At 37.5% G+C, this 22,889-nt stretch overlaps 1 protein-coding gene across 3 annotated transcripts in view; it reads left to right on the top strand.

The window, feature by feature from the left end:
* Atp9b (ATPase phospholipid transporting 9B (putative)) overlaps nucleotides 1-22,889 on the top strand; it is a 244,536-nt gene that overhangs the window by 39,701 nt on the left and 181,946 nt on the right. For 2 of the 3 annotated variants that reach the window (XM_048806674.1, XM_015499591.2), the window contains exon 5: nucleotides 15,314-15,372. The exons of the other annotated variant lie outside the window; for it this stretch is intronic. In XM_048806674.1, coding sequence (XP_048662631.1) covers nucleotides 15,314-15,372 — 59 coding nt within the window. The remainder of the gene's footprint in view (nucleotides 1-15,313; nucleotides 15,373-22,889) is intronic. 3 annotated transcript variants of the gene reach the window in all.

A 22,889-nucleotide genomic window follows, 5' to 3' on the forward strand; every position in this document is an offset into this window, starting at 1 on the left:
CCCCCCCGTCCCCCAGCTAAGAATTTCTTCTTATTCCCTAAACTGTAATTTTTACAGTTGATTTGTTCATGTATTTCATTTCATTTTGCATTACTTAATCTCATTAGAGTGTAAGTGGCAAGGGCAGGGGCTTTGTCATTATTGCTCCCACTTTTATTACCAGCATGTTGTCAGGAAGGGGGCCCCATGTGCCCTGAGTTAAGTCTCAACTTCTGGAGCCTTCCTCAGTCAAGGGAAAGCTCTGGGCCCACCCACCTTCAGGTGTTAAGATGAACTTCAGCCTGTGAGCATGGAATATCTTCTCATTTTTGTGTCTTCCTCAATTTGATTCATCTTTATAGTTATTAGTGTGGTGCTTGTTTACTTTAGTTAATTTTAATCCTAATTATTTTATTTTCTGGTAGTTATTGTAAAAGGGGTTGTTTTCTTGATTTTTTCCCCAGTTATTGGTGTATAAGAAACCATTGATGCTTGACTATTGATTTTGTATCCTACAACTTCCCTGGATTTATTAGTTCTAATGGGTTTCTTTGGTAGAGTTGTGGGGTTTTCTGATAGTAACTCCTTCTCCATGTGCATACCTTCTGTTTCTTGCCTGGTTGCTGTGGCCAGGACTTCCATATTGACTAGGACTGGAGAGAGCCATCACCCTTCTTGCCTTGTTCAGTTCTCAGAGCAAAAGGTTTCAGTTCTACCCATCCAGTGTGCTGTCATCTGTGAGCTCATCTGAAGTCGTTGATATTGGTGTGTAGTTTTCTTTTTTGCTGTAGTCTGCTTTTGGTATCAGACTAATAATGTTGGCTTTGTAAAATGATTTTGCAAGTATTTTCTCTTCAATTTTTTGGAATCGTTTGAGTAGAATTGGTATTAGTTCATAAAATGTTTGGTAGAATTCAGCAGTGAAACCATATGGTCATGGGGTTTCTTTGAAAGGAAACTTTTCATTACTGATTTACTTAAGTTACCATTAACTTGTTGTTGGTCTCTTCAGGTTTTCTATTCTTTATGAGTCAGTCTTGGTATGTTTGTTGTGAGCCTGATGTATACGGCCTTTATTATGTTGAGAAACACTCCTACTACACCTTGTTTGTTGTGTGTTTACCATGAAGAATATTTAATGTTATTAAGTACTTTTTCTGCATCAGTTAAAATGGTCATAGAAGTATGTGTTCAGGAATTTATTAATTTCTTCTAGGTTATTGAATTTGTAGATATGTAATTGTTCATAGTAGTCCCTTATAAAACTTTTTTGTTTTTATGGTATCAGTTGCAAATACATGCAGTCCATCTAAGCGTCCATCAGCAGATAAATGAATAAAGAAAGCCCCCGACCCCCACACATTATAATGTAATATTCAGCCATAAAAATAGAATGAAATCCTGTCATTTGTGGTACCATAGATGAATCTGGAGGATATTATGCTAATTGAAATAAACCAGACACAGAAAGACAAATATGGCATGATCTCACCCATATGTTGAATCTGAAGTTGATCTCACAGAAGTAGAAAGTAGAAGAATGGTTACCAGAGTAGGCTGGCATGACAGTAGGGAGAAGGGAATAGGGAGAGTTTAGAGTTAGTATTGGAGGAATAAGTTCTGGTGTTTTATTGCACAGTAGGGTGAAGATGGCTAAAAACATTGTATTGAAAATTTCAAAATTTTTATAGCTAGAAGAGAGGATTTTGAATATCCTTATAACAACGAAATGATAAAATGTGAGGCAATGGATATGCTGGATATGAGTTAATTGTACACAGTGTGTACATGTATTGAAGCATCATATTATACTCTGTATATATATACCATCATTTTTTTTGCAATTAAAAACAAACATAAGGAAACTTCAGTAAGATATTTATATTTAAAGAAAAAAGTAGTTCAAGGATTTAGAACACATGCTCCCTGAGACTTCTCATCTCCCTCGAAGAACTAGCCTTGTGTCCACCTGCAATAGTCTTATAGTGACCTTTTTCTTTGTTGATGTCACTTGATTTGAAAACCTGCAGAATTCGAAGTCACCTCAGAGCCTGCATATTCCTTGCTCAGGGATGCAGGGCTTCTGTTTTCATGTTCACCCTTCATGCACTATGTGGCATTCAGTGCCCAGATGCCGTCCTCTTCACTCTGCCTCGAGCTGTGCCTTCTTTCACTGAGCTGTGGCTTTCTGAACCTATGGGCTGGAAGCCTCCTTGGTGTTTGGTTATGGGTTTGCTCCTGCTGCCTTGGCTCCCTTGGCCTGGCCTGAATCCCGAGCTCATTCCCTTCTCTACCTGGGATTCCCATCTATTTTTCAGCCTCCAGTTCATTGCTTATTTACCTTCTCACCAGTCTTTTTCCTTTTTATCTTCTATTCAGTGAAGTCCAGATTTTACTTTCATCATTGTGCTTTTGTGTCCTGAGGTCATATTTGCATGATCCAAGTTGAAAAAGATTTTCTGCTGTTTCTGTATTTTTTTTTTTTTAGAGAGAGAGAGACAGAGAGAGAGAGAGAAAGAGAGAGAAAGAGAATTTTAATATTTATTTTTTAGTTTTCGGTGGACACAACATCTTTGTTTGTATGTGGTGCTGAGGATCGAACCCGGGCCGCACGCATGCCAGGCAAGCGCGCTACCGCTTGAGCCACATCCCCAGCCCCCTGTTTCTGTATTTTCTTTTACAAGTTTTATAGTTTTGGAATTTACATTTGTGTATGTCCATTTTGAATAAATTTTTACATGTGGTGCAAACTGTGAGTCCAAATTCTTTTCCTGCATTTGGATATTCTGTTGCTTCTAGCTCTGCTTTAAGAAAATGACTCTTTTCTTGCATCTTTGCCTTTGTCCTTTTTCATGTGTGGGTTTGACTCTGGACTCTTTTTCACTCCATCGTCTATTTGTCTGCCTTTATTTAAATGCTTTATTCTTTAAAAATTTTTTTTTTGTTTTTTCTTTTAGTAGTCAGTGGACCTTTATTTCATTTATTTATGATGCTGAGAATCAAATCCAGTGCCTCACATGTGCTAGGCAAGTGCTCCACCACTGAGCCACAACCCCAGCTCAATGCTTTATTCTTTTGACTACTGTTGCTTTATATTAATTCTTTGTTCTTCATTTTTAGAGTCCTTCTGGTTAGCCTAAGAATATTTCTGCATAACTTCAGATACAATTTGTCAATTTCTACAAAAACTTTTGATTGGGACTACATTGAATTTGTAGCTCAAATTTGGGGAAGAATTAACATCTTAACAATGTTGAGTCTTCTGACCTATGAGCAAGCAAGGTCACTCTTTCCCTTTATTTTTAGGTCTTTTAAAATTACCCTCAGCAATATTTTGTTATTTTTAGGGTTAGCTGTTATCTTTAGGTCTGCTTTTAAGATTTTCTTTTTGTCAAGGGTTTTGAGTAATTTGATTATGATGTGCATTAGTGTGATTTTTCTTCTTGTTTCTTAAGCTTGGGGTTCAGTAAGCTTCTTGAATCATGAGTTGAGTTTTCATTAGTATAGACAATTCTTAGTCTTTGTTGTTTCCAGTGTTCACTATGCCCCACCCTTTCATGTCTGCATAGGTTCATGGTCTGTTTCCAGGCTTCTTTGACATTCTTCTCAAGCACTGTAGTTTTTATTATAATAGTTAGGCAAGCATTGTAGTCTGGTAGTTTGATTTGGATCTTTTTTTATATCCTACATGTGCTCAGCTTCTTAAGTACATGGAATACAATTTTAATTTATTTTCCTGTCCTCATGTGCTAATTGTAGCCCTGTGCATGGTGCATCAGTGTTGACTAAATGGTTCCTCCCCTCACTTGGGTCCTGGGTTCTTGCTTTTTTGCATGCAGTCTTTGTGAATTTTACCTTTTTGGGTGCTGGGTATTTTTATATTTCTGTACACATTCCCAAGCATTGTTTTGGGAAGGTGTTAAGTCCCTTGGAAAGAGTAATCTGACCCTTTCACATCTTGCATTTTTGTCTCATTTTTTTTGCCTGTCCCAGGCAGCAGCCAGTCTACTTGTTGTCTCTGTACAAGGGCCATTCATAGACACTTGTCATGTGGAATCACACAACACATAGTCTTTTGTATCTGGCTTCTTTCCCTTAGCATATGCTTTTGTTTGTGAGGTCTGTTAATGTTGTGGCTCACATCAGTAGTTGATCTGTCTTGGCTGAGTACCATGGTAGACTGCAGTGGGTTTATTCATTATGGGTTGATTAGTGTTGGCTTTGGTTTCATAATGTGTATACGAGGATGAATTAGCCTCTTTTAGTTTATTTCATATGTGACATAAAAGTTAATACAGAACTGTTTATTGTTTAAATACTTTTGAGATTATTTCATTTGTTAGCATGTTTCCACATACGGTGCACCAGCAGATAATGTGGAAATTTAAACTGTGAAATAATTTCTTTTACTGAGAAATTAGTAACTAAAAGAGCGACATAGTCTGTACCCATGTAACTTTCCCTCCAGAAAGGTACAGAATATTTCCATCATCTCTGAACTTGTCCCCTTCCATTCATCTGCCTGCCAGAGGCAGCCACTGTTTTGAGGTCCTCATAGCTTGGTTTTGTTTTTTCTAGCACTTGATATAAAGGAAGCATATAGTGTGCATTTTGTTGTGTTTCTTCTTTCACTCAGTGTCCTTTTGAAATATAGTACTGATGTTGCATAGACTGGTCGCCTTCCTTTTGATGGCTGAATAGCTTCTCATTGCATAGTCATCTGCTCTGCTTAAGATGGGCGCTTGGCAGCTTGGCAGTTTCCATTATGATCGTTATGAATAAAACCCTGATGGATGTTTTCATCTGTTGTGGACATAAATTATTGTTTCTGTTGGATATACACCTATAAATGGGATTTCTTGATTTCAGGATGGATAAATGTATAAATTTTTAAAAGACTGATATTTTCCCAAAGTTGTTGTACATTTGGGATCCGAGTGGTGGAGGTACTATGATCTTTGGCATCCCACCCACCCCTGTTTTTGTTTTTTGGTACTGAGTATTTACCTTTGGACCCCTTTGCTGGAGCTACATCCTCCGTCCTTTTTATTTTTTGAGACAGTCTTGCTGAGGCTGGCCTGGAAATTGTGATCTTTCTGCCTGTCTCCTAAGTCACTGGGGTTACAGATGTGCATCACTGTGTGCCCAGCTCCCACCCTGTTTTTACCCTCACATATGGGGCCAGAGAACTATGCTTGGTAGCCATGGAGAATGTGTGTCCCTGATGATGATGGCCCTGAGTACATTTTCAAAGCTCATCTGTTCTTGTGAAGTGTATGTACATGTTCTTTGCTTTTTAAAAATTGAGCTTTTCTATTTTAGTGTTGTGCAGTGGGAGTTCATGTTACATATCCTAGCTAGAAGTTCTTGGTCAGATATGTTTGTTGTGAATATTTCCTTTTAGTCCAGCATGTCTTTTAGAAGAATTGTTGAACATTGATGAAGTCACTTTTTTCTTACATGGTTAGTGCTTTCTGTGTCCTTGCCCTGAACCTTCTTGGGCTATAGGTTTCAGAGAGAGATTGCTGAGCTCCTTTCCTAAAAGCCTGATTACTTCAGAATTCACATTTGGGTACTTGAGTCTTGAGTTCATTCTGTGAGGTGGGATTGTGGTTCCCAGCACCGTTGCCACCTCCTTCTTGTGGTGCTTCCTAGGGCTGCATTCCCGCAGGGCCCGTTTTCCCAGATACCTGCTCTTCCATTGGTCGCTTTACCACCAGCACACTGACTAATCACTGGGGCTTCAGAGTGGTCATGGAGTTTTCTAGCTTTGTTTTTCCCTTTTTAAGATTTGTTTTGGTTGATTTAGATCCTTTGTATTTCGTTGTTTGAATCAACCTGTAAGTTTCTACAGAAATTCTGAGTGGATTTTGATTGGGATTTTATTATATTTTTAGTTCAGTTTTGGAGAAAATTCTCTAATTCCAGCAATGTTTCATAGTTTGTTTTTTTTTTTAAGTATTTTCTTTTATAGATGGACACAGTACCTTTATTTTATTTATTTTTAGGTGGTGCTGAGAATTGAACCCAGTGCCTTACACATGTTAGGCAGGCACTCTACCCCTGAGGCACAACTCCAGTCTCTGTTTCATAGTTTTTTATAAAGAAGTTTTCCATATATTTTGTCACATTCAATCCTCAGAACTTTACGTTTTTGGATGTTACTGTAAATTATATTGTTCTAAGATTTCATTTTTCATATGAAGTTGATTTTTATATTTTATTTTTGTTTCCTGTGAAGTTTCAAAATGATTCATTCTGTTCTTGATGTTTTTATAGATTTTTAGAATTTTCTATGTGGATGATCATGTCATCTGCAAAACATTTAGTGACAATTCTTTCTTTTCACCCTTTCTGTATAAGCTTGTCATGGTGAGGCCTCTACTATAGTGCCATTGGAATATTGTTTTGTTGGCATGGGGAAGGTACTAAGGATTGAATCTCGGGGTGCTTTACCACTGAGCCACATCCCCAGCCCTTTTAAAATTCTAATTTGAGACAGTCTTGCTAAATATCTGAGGCTGACCTCAACCTCCTGCGTCCCTGGGACTACAGGTGTGCACCACCACACTGGGCCTAGTACTGTTGGAGGAGGGACAGCTGGGCTTCTGACTTTTCTGGCTCATCCCTTCTAAGACTCAGGTAGAAGACTCTGAGGCTCTGCTCTCTTTCCTCGAACCCATGTTTGGGGGCACAGGTGCAGATGGCCCTTTTGTCTGTGACCCTTGGGGTAAACTGTGTGGCAGGCTTCATGCATCTTTAGAGCTGACAAAGGTCCAGTTGTTCTCATGCTTCCCATGTCCTCTCCCTTCTGCTGTGAAGACATCAGTGGGTTCCTTCTCTCCTAGGGAGGCTTGTCCTATTTTGGATTTTATTTGTGTTTTCACTTCTTTGCATCCTAGAAAATCCATCTGAATCTGAATGAGCTTCTTTGTGGGTGGGAATGGCACTCTGACTCTCTATGTAGGTGTGCAGGTAGGAGCTTAGCTTCACTTAGACTCATGTGCTGGAACGTGGTCCATCCAAGGCAGCAGCACCTTTTAATTTGAAGTTAACATAGAACACTCCATGTATGTGCTAAGTTTCTGTTTTAAAAGTTGCTTATTTCCCATTCATACCACCTTGTGCCTTTTTTTGTTAGGATATAAGTAATGAATATGTTTTTTTCTTCATTGATGATATCTGCGTCTAGTAAATGTGCTCTAATAATACGCTAGTAATAAATTATGACATTGAGTGATTTTCACTCATTTAGAGTAGATTGGGAGTGATTCAGAAATCATTCCTAGTTGCTCAGGGTCTGGGATTCAAGCAGTGGGAGTATCTTTCATAGTGAGAAAGGTGGAAGAGGTATTTCACTAAAATTCAGTATTGGATAGTTAGAGTGTTTCAGAGACTCAGAAACATTGCATTGAGCAAAGAAGAAAAAGTACATTGGAACTTAGCTGGTCATGGCAGTGGCACTGGCTCACCATAGAGGGAAGGGATAACACTGAGAGAAAACACAACAAGCAGGTTTGGAAAAATCTGAGGTCAGAAAAGCAGCCTGAACTTAGCTGATCCAGAGGCTGCACCATGGTGTTTGAAAAATGCTCTGTATTTCTCAACTGGCAGTGGAGAGCTGAGGGTGGGGGTCATCTTAAGGAGGCCACACTGTAGCTGCTGCTGGGGGAGCCAGGAGGTCATAGTAAACCCTGCTAAACTGTCCCAGCAAGTGCCTGATAGGTGGCTTAGGGTGTTTATAGCAGAACATGAATGAAACAGGCACAGAGAAGATCGTATTCAGGGGGATTCAAGTCAGAAAAAATGAAGAGTCTGGTTGTTTGCATGACCAGCTGAAGAGAGTTGGCAGTCTTGAAAAGGTGGGTGTGAATGCACTTAGGGACTAAGCCTGGAAAGGCTGTTTCCTTGGGCAGTAGAGTGTGTGGAGGATTGGCTCCCCTGCCCACAGGTAGAATTCTCTGGGATCCAGACTCCCAGCAGAGATTGGCATCCCCCTGGCCCCACGGGTGTGTTGATCTACTGTCTTTGAGCAGATACCACCCAAAACAGTCACAGGGCCTAATTACACCTAAGCCCAGCTGTTAGGAATCCCTTCATAGAACTCTGCAGCGGCTCTCTGCCTTCTGCTTGTCATCTCCCAACCTGCCTTACTCAGGCCCTGAGTAACCAAAACAAAAAAGAAAACAACAACAAAACAAAAAACAACAAGTCTGCTGTCTGTGCATACAAAACTGCAACTGATTGTACTTCCTACTCTGTCCTACTCTATACAGGTAAGAAGGGAGGCTGAGAGCTATTTCACCTAGCTTCAGTCTTAGGCTACTGCAATTCACAGCTCGGTGAGCAACACAGAAAGAGGAAGGTGTTAATAACAGCTCAGGCCTTGTGCACATACTCTCTCTCTCTCCCCTCCTCAATACATAGCCCAAGAAGAAGAGGAAAGGACACAGTTGGGAATAGGCAGTGAACATTCGTTCTTGTTGACTATTTTGACGACCTCAGTGAAGAATCTTTTGTTCGTGACCATATGTATATATATTTATTATCTCCACTCCTGATCTCTGCTGGGTTTTCATGACTGCTTCCTACAGTCAGCTACACTTGTTTCTTTTCTAGTGCTATTCTACTTCCCTTTACCTTTCCCTCTTTAAAGTTTTTAAACCATAAGAATCATATCCAGTAATTACAGACAATATACCTATCTACACAAGAAGTTCCAAAAACTGAAATAGAGTATTATTAACATGTTCTAACATGACTTTGAGGTCAAATGAAATAATCCTGATAATGCATCATAAACAGTTAACAAACATCTTATTTCAGTCAAAATATGACTATACCTATATACATTAAAATACACTAGTAAATTATTTATATTATTTTTTCATTTTTAGCATTTAAAAAATTTTTGTAGTTGTAAATGGACACAATACCTTTATTTTGTTTATTTGTTTTTATATGGTGCTGAGGATAGAACCCAGTGCCTCACACATGCTAGGCAAACACTACCACTGAGCCACAACCCCAGCCCTCATTTTAGCATTTATTTAGGTGTACTATTTTTTGGTCTTTGAGGGTTAGGGTTTTTGGTTTGCTTATTTTATTTGGGTTTTGTTTTGTTGTATTACTCTTTCTCTCCTTTCTTCTGCTAACAGCCAAATTCTCTTGTTCTTCCTATTTCTCTTCCTTTACTTTGTTTTTTCAATTTTTTCTCTTCCTTTCTTATGAGCATCACTTACTACATCTCTTCTGCATTCTCTGTTCACTGTTTGGACATTGTAAATTCTCTTCTACCTTTCTATCACATTTTCCTTTCTCTTAACTGTATTTTTACTATCAATTGGTTTGTGTAATTCTTACCCCAACCATTCATGTTGTTGCAATTATTACTTCTGTGGATGACATAGTTGACACCTGTTGTTTACTTTAATGCCAGATCTAGTTTATGGTTATTTATTGTTTTTGCGGTTGACAATTGCTGACCCCACCATTCCTATTTTTGTGATAATTAATATGTTATAGATCTCATAGACACTGTTGGCTGAACAAAACTGCCAAAGACAGTGTACATTGCTCCACCCATGAATTAACGGCACTCAAACATCAGCTATACTTCAGTATAAAAAATAGCAGTGACAGAAATTCAAACCAATGACCAGGCCCCAAGTAGGAATGGCTAGGGGTGGGCTTTTAGGTACCATGTGCAAATATCCACTGCTATAGCAAAAGCAGAGTTTACACAAAGGCTGTGGATACCACACCTACGTTGGTGGGTTTCAAATCTAGATCACTTTAGGATAATTTGGTCCTGGGGATAGGAGGGCTGTGCCTACAAAGGTCCACACAAAGGAGTAGAAGAGAAATCTATCCCAATTGATGCATGAAACCCAACACACGAGTGTAAGAAATAAGGGGAAAAAAATAAGGTAACGTGACACCTTGTGAAGTTCATAATTCAAAATCTGAAGATATTGAAATGGATGCACTACCAGATAAAGAATTCAAAAGAATGATTATAAAAATGATTAATGAAATCCAAGAGCACACAGAAAAACTACTGAATAAATTAAGGAAGTCAGTATAGGATATGAATGAGAAATTCAATAAGAAGATAAGAATTATTGAAAAAGATCTGGACAAAAAGAAAATAAGTAACCATGATCAGAATATGCAAGAACTGTGAGACAATATTAAGAAGCCATTAAGACTATTTGGAGTTGAGAGTTATGAGATGCATACTAACGGGATATACAACCTCTTTAGGGAAACAATTGGAGAAAATTTTCGAAAGTTTGAGAATGAGATGGACATCCAGATAAGAAGGCATTCAGAAATCCTAATAGCCAAGATGAAAGAAGAACCACTTAAAATGCCTGACATGCAGAAAAAGGACACAGTTTTAAAAGCCTCAAGAGAAAAGGTCACATTGAAAGGCAAGCCAGTCAAAATCACTTCTAATTTCTCAGCCCAAACTCTGAATATCAGGAGGGTTTGGAATGTTGAATTCCAAGTCCTGAAAGAAAATAATTGTCAATCAAGATTGCTATATCTAGGAAAGCTATATATCAAAATCAGAAATAAAAACCTTCCAAGATAAAGGGTATATACAAAAACCCCAAAGCCACCCTCATAGTAAATGGGGAAAAACTGAAAGCATTTCCTTTAAAATCTGGTAAAAGATAAAGATGTTCACATCTGCTGAGAAAGAAATTGGAAACAAACCCCCCCACCCCCCAAAAAAACCCTAGAAATAAATCTAACAAGGTGATGAAAGACCTCTACCATGTAAACTATAGAACACTGAAGAAAGAAATGGAAGAAGACCTCAGAAGATGGAAAGACCTCCCATGTTCATAGATAGGCAATATTGTTAAAATTACTATCACCAAAAGCAATATAAAAATTCAATGCAGACCCCATCAGAATACCACTTCACTGAAAAGAGTCCTAAAATTTATTTGAAAGAATAAAAGACCCAGAATAGCCAAAGCAATTCTAAACCAAAAAAGCAATGCTCAAGGTATCAAAATACCTGACTTCAAATTTTACTACAGATCATAAAACCAAAACTGTATGATACTGGTATAAAAACAGACACACAGAACTATGCTGTTTTCTACAGCATAGAAAACAGACAAACCTGCACATTTACACTCATCTGCTTCTTGACAAAGGTGCCAAAAACACACATTTAAGAAAAGAGAGCCTCTTTTAAGAAATGGTGGTAGAAAAACAGGGTATTCTTATGTACAATTATGAAAGTCTGTCCTTATGTCTCACCCTGCACAAAAGTCAACAAAAAAGTGGATCAAAAACATAGCAACTTCTAGAAGAAAATGTAGGATCAATACTTTAGCATATAGGCACAGGCAACAGCTTTCTCAGTAGGACCCCTAAAGCTCAGGAAATAATGCCAAGAATTAATAAATAGGATGCATCAAAAAAAAAAAAAAAAAAAAAAACTTGGACTGGGGTTGTGGCTCAGTGGTAGAGTGTTTGCCTAGAGTGTTTGTGTGAGACACTGGGTTTGAACCTCAGCACCCCATATAAATAAATGACTAAAATAAAAGTTCATCAACAACTAAAAAAAAAAAAAAAAACCCTGCTCAGCAAAGAATTCAGTTAAGAATCTGAAGAGAGATCATACAGAATGGGAGAAAAATATTTGCTAGCTATTCCGACAGAGGATTAATATCTAGAATATATAAAGAACTCAAAAAATCCAGGTAACCCAAATAATAAATGGAGAAGTGAATTAAACACATTGTTCTCAAAACAATAAATACAACTGGCCAACAAATACATGAAAAAATGGTCAATACTGTTAGCAATTAGAGAAATGCAAATCAAAACTATACTGAGAATTCATCTCGTACCAGTCAGAATGGCAGTCATCAAGAATACAAATAATAATAAATGTTGGAGAGGATGTGGAAAAAAAGTTGTAATTATGTAATTGAAAATTTGTACAACCACTATGGAAACCAGGTTCCTCAAAAGATTAGGTATGAATCTACCACATGACCCAGCTATACCACTCCTCGGTATTTAGCCTAAAGAATTAAAGTCAGCATACTAGAGTAGTACAGGCATACCCATGTTTATAGCAGGATAAACCAGAGTAACCAAATTATAGAACCAGACTAGGTGCCTGTCAGTGGGTTAATGGGTAAAGAAAATATGTATGTACCAAATGGAATTTTATTTAGCAATAATGAAAATTGAGATTATATAATTTGTAGGAAAATGGATGGAACTGGAGACCATTATGTTAAGTGAAAGAAGCTAGGTTCAGAAGGTCAATAGTTTCTCTCATTTGTAAAAGCTAGTGAATGAATAGGAAATAAATATGGGTGACTGCATGAAAAGCAAAGGGAGATCAGCAGATCAAAGAAAGGAGATCCAGGGGTTGGGAAGAGGGGAGGAAGGTGGGAAGTGCTAGGAAGGGTTATTGGCCAAATTTTGTTCTTATTTTGTGTGCATGTACTAATATTTAACAACACATTCTACCATTATGTGTACCCTAATGAACAAAGAATGTGAGGGAAGAAGGGGTAGATTGAATATCTGTTCCTGTTTTGATTTTGAAAGACCTAATTTTGGATGTGCATTTCCAAAGTAAGTATTTATTAGATGCCATGAGAGTTCATTTTAGTTAATGCTTTGAACCATTCACAGGATATGAAATTTAATAGATGCTCATATTTGAATATTTTTAGCATCGTCACATGTTATTTAGTAGTGTGTTCATGGAGTTTACGTTAGTGTGGTCGAGGTGATCTGGAAGGGAGGGGTCTTGATGGACAAGTGAAGGGCATGTGTTCCAGGAAGCAAAAGAAGCACGGGAGAGCACACCATTGTCGAATGCTGTGCAGGTGGGATAGAGCAGGAGCAGCAGGAAGGTTGATAGCAGGTATAGCCAGAAGTTAATGTGGGGGACAGTTGTAAAGAACCTCTCTGCTATGATACGTATACGAGTTATCTTCTAATAACATTATCTAATAATGGGGGTTTTTGAGGGAGGATAAACCTAATCCTGTTTTCTAAATTGCATCATTTGGTATTCAGATTGAATTAGGGAAGTCATAGAAATGGAGACCTTTTAGTGCCATATTCTTTGTATATGGGGCACATCATCGAGCAGCAGCATGCTGGACTGCTGTGTATTGTACTTAGGACTTCCTGTAGAAGAGCCCCTTTAGCTTCGTTCATGGCAAAAGTCACATGGAAGCTTCCCTTCTTGGGGGAGAATCTCGGCTTTTTGGCTTTTGAACCACAGTGTCAGGGAACATTTTTTTTTTCTGGAAGGAGGACATAATTGAAATGGTTTGGAGTAGAGAGTATTATTGTTATCACTATTAACTCTTTTTCTTTGTTTTCTGGTAGCGCGGGTGATTGAACCCATGGCCTGAAACATGGTAGGCAGGTGCTCTTACCATTGGGTCACACCTCCAAACCTTACCTGTTTCATTACAAAGTAAAAGGCCAGTACTGTATGACATTGTGAGCATTACTTGGAATAAATGGAATATGATGTTCAAAGAAAAAAGTGCCATTAGCTTCAGTGGTAGCATTGACATTGAAGTATCTTTGTTGGAGCTTCCTTCTAAAGTGTGCTCTTAAAATTACCTCTAAGTTCCTAAACAAACTTTATTGAGCTCTATGGACCAGTGCCTTAAATATGCTCTGAGTTGTAAGTTTGTTTTCACTCTCCTACCTGTAACATTACAAGTGACAAGCTAGCAGCTCGGTTAACCAAGGGTTGACCCGAAATCAAATTCCTAGCAAATTCCTAGCTTAAGGCAAGGGCTGTTAGAATGAGGCAGAAAAAGGTCAGTGTTGCTGGGCCTTCACCAGCAGACAGATTGTGGAGAGCGGGTGGCTATTCCCCCGTCTCTTCTGTTCAGTGTCCTGAAAGTTCCCTGCCCAAGGATGAGAAGTCACTGAGTTCAGGTGGTGGCAGAGGCACTGAAGGAAATGTATGTAGTCCCCTGAATGTAGGTTGACAGTATTCAAGAAGTTAGTACCTGTTAAAATAGCTTGACTGTCTTCAGCATTTAGAAATGTATCCTATAGCTGAGCAGACTTGGAGCAGATGGCCACACTGTTTAGTGAGTGGACCATTATTTAACTTTCTGATATTTTCTCTTTTTTTTGAGATGGGATCTTGCAGTGTTCCCCAGGCTGGTCTTGAACTCCTGCTCTCAAGGGATCCTCCTGCCTCAGCCACCAAGTACCTTGGGCTACAGGCACATGGCACTGTGCCTGGCTTAGTATTCTAATATTTTGTTCATAGTGTAATAATATTAACATTTTGAGAACTTTTGATGCTATCATTTGCCTTGAACTTTTTTCCTTAAGCAAAATTACAAGGTTGTTCCATAGAAAAGAGTAGCAGTCACTTATTACATAAGTAATAAAAAAATCAAAGGCTATTAAATATATGCTGTGTGTCACCATATAACAGAATAATAAACCTTTCTTGGGAATTTAAGATCTTAATTAAGGAATAAAAAGAGTGTTTTTTTTGTTTCAAAGTATTTTAAATGTATTTACTATATTTATTACATCTTATGACTCCTGGTGTTTTTCTCTCATTTTTTAATGTGTCCATTACAAAGAATGTAAATAGTGAGAAGGAAGAATGAATTATATAGTTAGGAAAGAAGATGAAGTTGGAAATGACAGAGTTCTGTGGAGTATACTCAGGGCCTGGGGCAGCGGGCCTATTCACTGTCAGACATGTGGCTGTGAAACAGTCCTGAGAGCAAGAGGAAAGCTTCAAGTAACCATGCTCATGATAATTAAAAGAGACGTTCTTTTAAGTTCTGTCCTGTGCTGGTAAAGCTACCAGTAGAGGATGATTTTATATGTTATTGCTTTATTTATTTTGCCTGTGAGGTTTGTGCCAGTGTCATGTATGATACTAATTTAAGGACTTTTATATATCCATGTTTTTCAGCTTTAGTTGTCATGTTATTTTATTGAGTAATGTTTTTCATCATTGGAAACTTTAACACTGACAGAGTACAGGAAGACCCTTCCAAATGGTACACCTTTTCCAATGACCACAAGAAAATTCTCACCTTAAAAAAAAAAAATAATGTGGGATAGTTAATTACTTGTGTTTACTACAGAAGTTAATTGTGAGTGACAATGTCTATATGAAATCTACTTTGAAAGTATGAGTTGAACATAGACAAATTCCTGGTGTTTGCATTTGTTTCATTGATTTTGCCTTAGAGTTATTTTTAAATATCTGTCAATTCAACGTTGATCTCTGTTGTGCCATTGTTTCCTTGAGTTGATTGTACTTCTTCTTCTTTTTAAGGTAAAGTGCAAGTTAAGAGTTCAGACATACAAGTTGGAGACCTCATCATAGTGGAAAAGGTTGATGCATTTTAATATATTTTAGATCTATGTATATGCTGTCATTAACATTTAGCTTTATTACGAGTAACTTTTGAATTTAAAAAAATTTTTTTAGTTGTAGATGGACATAATATCTTTATTTTTATTTGTTTATTTATTTATTTTTTATGTGGTGCTGGGGATCGAACCCACGGCTTCACATGTGTGAGGCAAGTGTTCTACCACCGAGCTACAACCCCAGCCCCAACTTTTGAATCTTAATGAAATTATTTGAGACAGGTGTTTTAAATCCTAATATCTTTATGTAAGATTTGATGTACTTGAACAAAAATCTAGATGTTTGTACATTCTGTTTTACTAGTGTATTTTAATGTATATAGGTATAGTCATATTTTGACTGAAATAAGATGTTTGTTAACTGTTAATGATGCATTTTCAGGATTATTTCATTTGACCTCAAAGTCATATTAGAACATGTTAATAATACTCTATTTCAGTTTTTGGAACTTCTTGTGTAGATAGGTATATTGTCTGTAATTACTGGATATGATTCTTATGGTTTAAAAACTTTAAAGAGGGAAAGGTAAAGGGAAGTAGAATAGCACTAGAAAAGAAACAAGTGTAGCTGACTGTAGGAAGCAGTCATGAAAACCCAGCAGAGATCAGGAGTGGATTGTCAGAATTGCTGATGATCTGCAGAAGGAAGGCTGGCTCAAGTGCAGCCCTTCCCTTGTCCTGCTACGTTTGTGCATTGGGCATCCTCTCCTCTAGAGTTCATACTTGCTGTGTACTTTCTCCTTAAACATTCCTGGAGACTTTTTTTTAGGCTCTAGGCCACATTTTCAATAACTCTCTAGGACACTTTCCCATCAGGCCTTCCATAGAGTAGTCTGAACCTGTGGGGTCAGCTGGTGTCTGGCCACATGGCAATCCTCTTTGCCTCCTCCCACTGAAAGGCTGCTTTTACATTATTCTATGCACAGGTTGTGGTTGGCTTTGTGATTTGATTTTATATGATGGGATACGCAGACATTGTTTTGTCATTCATTTACCTAGTTTTCAGATGTGTGGATGCTATCAGTTACTGGCCTTTTATTCATTCCATTTTTTGGAAAGCCTCCTTTTTTCTTTTGCTATTATAGAATGTAGTGGTGACCATCCTTATACATTTGTCTTTGTACATTTATATAGGACAGATTCTGACTAGAGAGATTACTCAGCCTGTTATTCATGTAAATTTTGCTAATTTTCCTTGCTTTTGCCATAGGCTATATGTTTGCTATATTGATGGCCATGTTATTTAAATACCTTTAATTATACTTTACTTTTTGATTCTGGGCCTTGAACTCAGGGCCTTGTACATGCTACACATATGCTGTAGCACAGAGTTTTTGGTTATATTTTAAATATGGTGTGATAAATAAAAAAGAGAAGGAGGCTATTTCAGGTAAACCTGAAAGGGCTATTGGCATTACAAAATGTGGCTCCTTTAGGGAATTTCAAGCTATTTGATGTTTCAAGAGTAGAGTTGATGTTTTTGAGGGTGGCTTAGAGGAATTGAAGGGTTGCTGGTATTATGGAAGAGCTTCTTGTCCCGAGTTAAACATTTCAAATATTTCTCCTTTTCCCAACTTGATAAATTCATGGCCAGATTTAAGTAAGAGAGTGAGTTCTCTTTACAGTTTGTTAGTTCTTGTTACTTGTCTTAGGGTTTTCACTTACTGTTTTTTGTTTTTTTTTTAACTGATGGCCTGCTATAGTGCAGGTCCTCTAGGGCTGAAAGGAGGAGTTCTTTCATTAGTCACGGAGCCTACTTCCTTACGTGTATGTCTTAGAACATGTAGCTATTTTCTCTCTGTATTCCATGTTACTCTTACAGTGGTGTTGAGCAACAGAATTGTTCTCAGCTCCAGAACTCGATGTTGAATAAGCTTTTATTATACATGTCTTGGGTGGAAAAACCATGAGTTACAGCTTTTCTAACTTAAACCCAATGTTAGGGACTTTACTTGTTAAAAATACTATTTGCAAGAGTTCATCATTTTTTTCCAAAGAAGCAATCTTTTTTTTTTTTTTTTTTTTTAATTTTTTAGTTGTAGATGGACAGCATGTCTTTATTTTATTTATTTTTATGTGGTTTTGAGGATTAAACCCAGTGTCTTACACATGCTAGGCAAACTCTCCACCACTGAGCCAAACCCCAGCCCCCAAAGAAACAATCTTTTGTTTAAAAAAAAAAGTATTATTTAATAACAACCGTATCAACTGATACTTGCAGAATTATAGTGCTCTGGATTGTTCTAAACTTTAATATAATATTAAATAAGATAAAAGCTGTCAAAGTATTTGTTTAAATAAAAATCAGTCCCATTGAAGGTTATGTTATTCTTATGTGTGCAATATGGAAAAGAAAGAAATGTTAAGTTTGTCTCCTAGCTTACCAGGGTGTATCTAAAACTTGGGATAAATCTGTTTGCTAAAATGTTGCTTCTGTAGCACATATCAAGTAAAGAGGGAAGAGGTGGCAAGTGCAGCCTTCACACAGTTCCTGCAGCCCATGGGTGTGTGCTGCCTCCATGGTTGCAGGATCAAAACAGACTCAATGGACCTTGTTAGTGCCTTTTATACCCTGATTAGAACTAGCTTCTGGGGGAAGAGGATGTTGCTTTTCCTTCATCTGGGAATAGCCATTTACTCTTTTGTTGTTTTTTTGCTTTTTTAAAATTTGTTTTAATTAGTTATACATGACAATAGAATGCATTATTTATACCCTATGATATGTCATACATAGATGGGATATAATTTCTTAATTTTCTGAGTATACATATTACATAATTATATTGGTCATGTAGTAATATATATATACATAAATTAATAATGTCTGTTTCATTCTACTATCTTTCTTATCTCCCATCCCCTCCCATCATTTCCTTCTATCTAATCTAAGGTAATGCTATTCTTCTGCACCCTCTCCCTCGACTTATTGTGAGTTAGCATCCGCATATTTGGCCTTTGGTTTTGTGGGATTGGCTCTTTTCACTTAGCATGATATCCTCCCCAAACATCCATTTACTGATGAATGCCATAATTCCACTCTTCTTTAAAACCAACTAATATTCCATTGAATACATATACCACATTTTTTTTTTATTCATTCATCTATTGAGGGACTCCTAGGTTGATTCCATAGTTTAGCTATGGTGAATTGTGCTTCTGTAAACATTGATGTGGCTGTATTTCTGTAGTATGCTGATTTTAAATCTTTTGGGTATAAACCGATGAGGGGAATAGCTGGGTCAAATGGTGGTTCCATTCCCAGCTTTCTGGAATCTCCATACTGCTTTCCATAGTGGTCGCACCAATTTTCAGTCCCATCAGCAATGTATGAGGGTACCTTTTTCCCCACGTCTTCGCCAACATATATTGTTTTCTCTATTCTTGATGATTGCCATTCTGACAGGAGTGATTTGAAATCTTAATATAATTTTGATTTGCGTTTCTCTAATTGCTAGAGATGTTGAACACTTTTTCATATATTTGTTGATCAGTTGTATTTCTTCTTTTGTGAGGTGTCTGTTCAGTTCCGCTATTAGCCCGTTTATTGACTGGGTTATTTGTTTTTCTGGTGTTAAGTTTTTTGATTTCTTTATATATCCTAGGGATTAATGCTTTATCGGAGGTGCTTGTGTTCAAGATTTTCTCCCAATCTATAGGCTCTCTCCTCACCTTATTGATTGTTCCCTTTTCTGAGAAGAAGCTTTTTAATTTGAATCCATCCCATTTATTGATTCTTGATTTTACTTCTTGCGGTTTAGGAGTCTTGTTAGGGAAGTCAGATCCTAGGCTGACATCATGAAGATTTGTGCCTATTTTTTCTTGTCTCTGTTCTACTGCCTAAGTCTTTGATCCACTTTGAGTTGATTTTTCTGCAGGGTGAGATAGGTTTAATTTCATTTTGCTCCGTATGGATTTCCAGTTTTGCCAGCACCATTTGTTGAGTAGGCTGCCTTTTCTCCAGTGAATGTTTTTGGCACCTTTGTCTAGAATGACATAACCGTATTTATGTGGGTCTGTCTCTGGGTCCTCTATTTTGTACCATTGGTCTACAAGTCTATTTTGGTGCCAGTGCCATGCCGTTTCTGTTACTATAGCTCTGTAGTATAGCTTAAGGTCTCTTTATCTTATTTTTCTGAGTTAATGCGATTTGATAAATATGTATTACAGTATATATTGTCATGTCCAGAAGAAACATTACATAAAGTATGTGAACAGATGTACTCTGAAGTTCTGTAAATAACCTGAGGTCCTCCAAACAAGGACTCAGAGTATACACGAAAAGGGAGAAATGAAAAATGGAGGAAATTATAGAAGAAAAGTAAAATAATGCATACTTGTATTCTGTTTTATTAATAAATTACCCTAATTGTCAATGTTCTGAACATAGCAATAAAGTGAAATGCAGAGTGGATAGAAAACATGACCGAGCTCTATGCCATTGACAAGAACATGTCTTCTCGTCCACTCAGAAAGGAAGATACGTCACTTAAAATTGAACAAAACAAAAGAGCCGGTATGGTAGTGGGCAAGAAAATATTCTTTAGAATAATGGGGAAAAAGTCAGTAAGAAGTTGCATTAGTATGTAAAAGATCTGAGAAGCAACAGCCAGGTCTAGATAGTTTCACTGGAGAATTCCTTAAAACCTTCAAAGGAGATTTACTGTTAGTTTCACACAGTAGCTTCTGGGAAATAGTTGGTGGAAATTTACTCAGCTCATTTTATGAGGTCGGGGTTATCTTTATACGAACACCAGAAAAAAACCTCCCAGACAGAATTACAGACTGATAGATATCCCCTAATGAAAATAGTCAGAAATTTTTTAAGAAAATATTTACCAATTGCCATCAGTAATAAAGAGAGTTCCTCAACATGAACAAGTAGAGGTGACTCCTGGAATGTAAGTCTGTCTAGTCCCACATTTTGGAGTCAGTCAATGTGACCCACTCTATCAGAGACCAAGGAAAAATCTCATGTACCAGCAATTGATGATGGGAAAATATTTGATTAAGTTTAGTACCCATTGACACAAAAGCCTTCTGCAGGTAGGATTGGAGGACAGTAGCCTCATCCAGTTAGAAAGCATCTACAAACCCTGCAGCACGTCTTGTGGAGTGGTAGAGACTGGATCCTACTCTACTTGGACACAGGGATGTTTGCTCTACTAATCTTAGCTGGCCACTCTCATCTCTGAGCAAGGGAAGAAAGGAAATTAAGGACACAGAGCCTGGGAAGGAGAAATAAAAATATCCCTGTTTGCAGGTGACATGATGGTATGTTGAACCTCACAAGAGATATATGAATATCCTCTGGGAAATAAAGTTCAACAAGGTGGCAGGTTATAAGATAAATATGCAAAAACGCATGTGAAAATGAAAAATATAACACTGTTAAAGTCACTCTTGTGAAAGTGAAATCTCAAGCATGCTGGAAATTATAGGATGTTGATTAAAGCAATGAAAAAAGACCTAAGTGAATGGACATATGAAGTTCTTGGGTTGCAACATGACACAGTTTTCCAAGCATTGATCTGTAGGCTTGGTGTAATTTCTGTCAGAGTTGCAGGAAGTTTTATTGTTTGTTTTAATAGGTAACTTATTTACAAACAGCTGAAGCAGGCACCACAAGGACAGCAACTGGGAGGCCTCTCTCTGATCTCAGTGCCTGCTCCATAGCCATATTGATCAGCACAGCATGCATGGACGAGGGTGGAAACCAACCTTAACAACCTACACAGAGCTCAGAAGCAGACCGTGCTTCTAACAAAAGTGCCAATGCAGTAAATGGAGAGGAGGCACCTTTTTGACAGATGTGACCAGAGCATACATAGGTTAAAAACCATCACTGATTTTGTACAAAATGTCAAGCTGTAAAACTTAGGAAAAACGTAGGAGAACATACTAAGAATTAAGTTATAGAAAAATATTTCTTTGACTATACATGAAAATAAATGCATAAAAGAAAAAATTGATGAATTATATCTCATTAAAATTAAAAATGTGCTGTTTGAAAAACCATGTGAGTACAATGGGGAAAAACAACAACAACAACCCCTAAAAAAGCAAACAAAAAAACCCCAAACAAGCTGTGTACCAGGAGGAAAAACTTGTAAGCCACATATCTGACAAAGATTTGTATCTGGAATATATGAAAACTCTCAAAACTCAACAGTAAAAAAATTCAAGTTAGAAAATTTAAAGAGACATTTTGTCAAATAGTTACAGACAGAAAATAAGCACATGAAATTCAACATGAGTAGCCGTCAGGAAATAAAAATTAAACCAGTAAACCATCAATACACATATATGAGAATGACTAAAATTAACAGGTGGTGACACTGCCAAATGCTGGCAACAGTGAGAAGAAAGTGGGTCACATGCATTTTTTTTGTGGGAATGCCAAATGGTACAATAACTCTGAAAAGTTGTTGACTGTTTTATTTTTTTTTCAATTTTTTTATTAGTTGCTCAGAACATTACAATGATCTTGACATATCATACATTTGATTCAAATGGGGTACGTAACCTTAATCTTAGTTTTCCACGTGTACAGATTGCAGGATCACATTGGTTATACAGCCACGTTTATACATAGGGCCATATTAGTGTCTATTATATTGTGCTGCCCTTCCTATCCCCCCTCCCCTCCCCTCCCCTCTTTCTACCCAATCTTCTGTGACACGTTTCTCTCTCTCTCTCTTTTCTTCCCCTTACCATCTTATATGTAATTTTGCATAACAGTGAGGGTCTCCTACCATCTTCCGTGCAATTCCCCTTCTCTCTCCCATTCCCACGCACCTCTCGTCCCTATTTAATGGTAATCTTCGTCTCATGCTCTTCCTCCCTGCTCTGTTTTGAGTTGCGCCCCTTATATCAAAGAAGACATTCTGCATTTGTTTTTTAGGGATTGGCTAGCTTCACTTAGCATAATCTGCTGTAAGGCCATCCATTTCCCTGCAAATGCCATGATTTTGTTGTTTTTTAGTGCTGAGTAATATTCCATTGTGTATAAATGCCACATTTTTTTTTTTTATCCATTCATCTATTGAAGGGCATTTGGGGTGGTTCCACAGTTTAGCTATTGTGAATTGTGCTGATATGAACATTGATGTAGCTGTGTCCCTGTTGTATGCTCTTTTTAGATCTTTTGGGTATAGTCCAAGAAGGGGAATAGCTGGGTCAAATGGTGGTTCCATTCCCAGCTTTCCAAGGAATCTGCATACTGCTTTCCAAATTGGCTGAACTAATTTGCAGTCCCACCAGCAATGTACAAGTGTACCTTTTCCCCCACATCCTCGCCAGCACTTGTTATTGTTTGACTTCATAATGGCTGTCATTCTTACTGGAGTGAGATGGTATCTTAGAGTGGTTTTAATTTGCATTTCTCTGATTGCTAGAGATGGTGAGCATTTTTTCAGGTATTTGTTGATTGATTATATGTCCTCCTCTGAGAAGTGTCTGTTCAGGTCCTTGGCCCATTT

This window comes from Marmota marmota, unplaced genomic scaffold (assembly GCF_001458135.2).
Source record: "Marmota marmota marmota unplaced genomic scaffold, marMar, whole genome shotgun sequence".
NCBI lineage: Eukaryota > Metazoa > Chordata > Mammalia > Rodentia > Sciuridae > Marmota > Marmota marmota.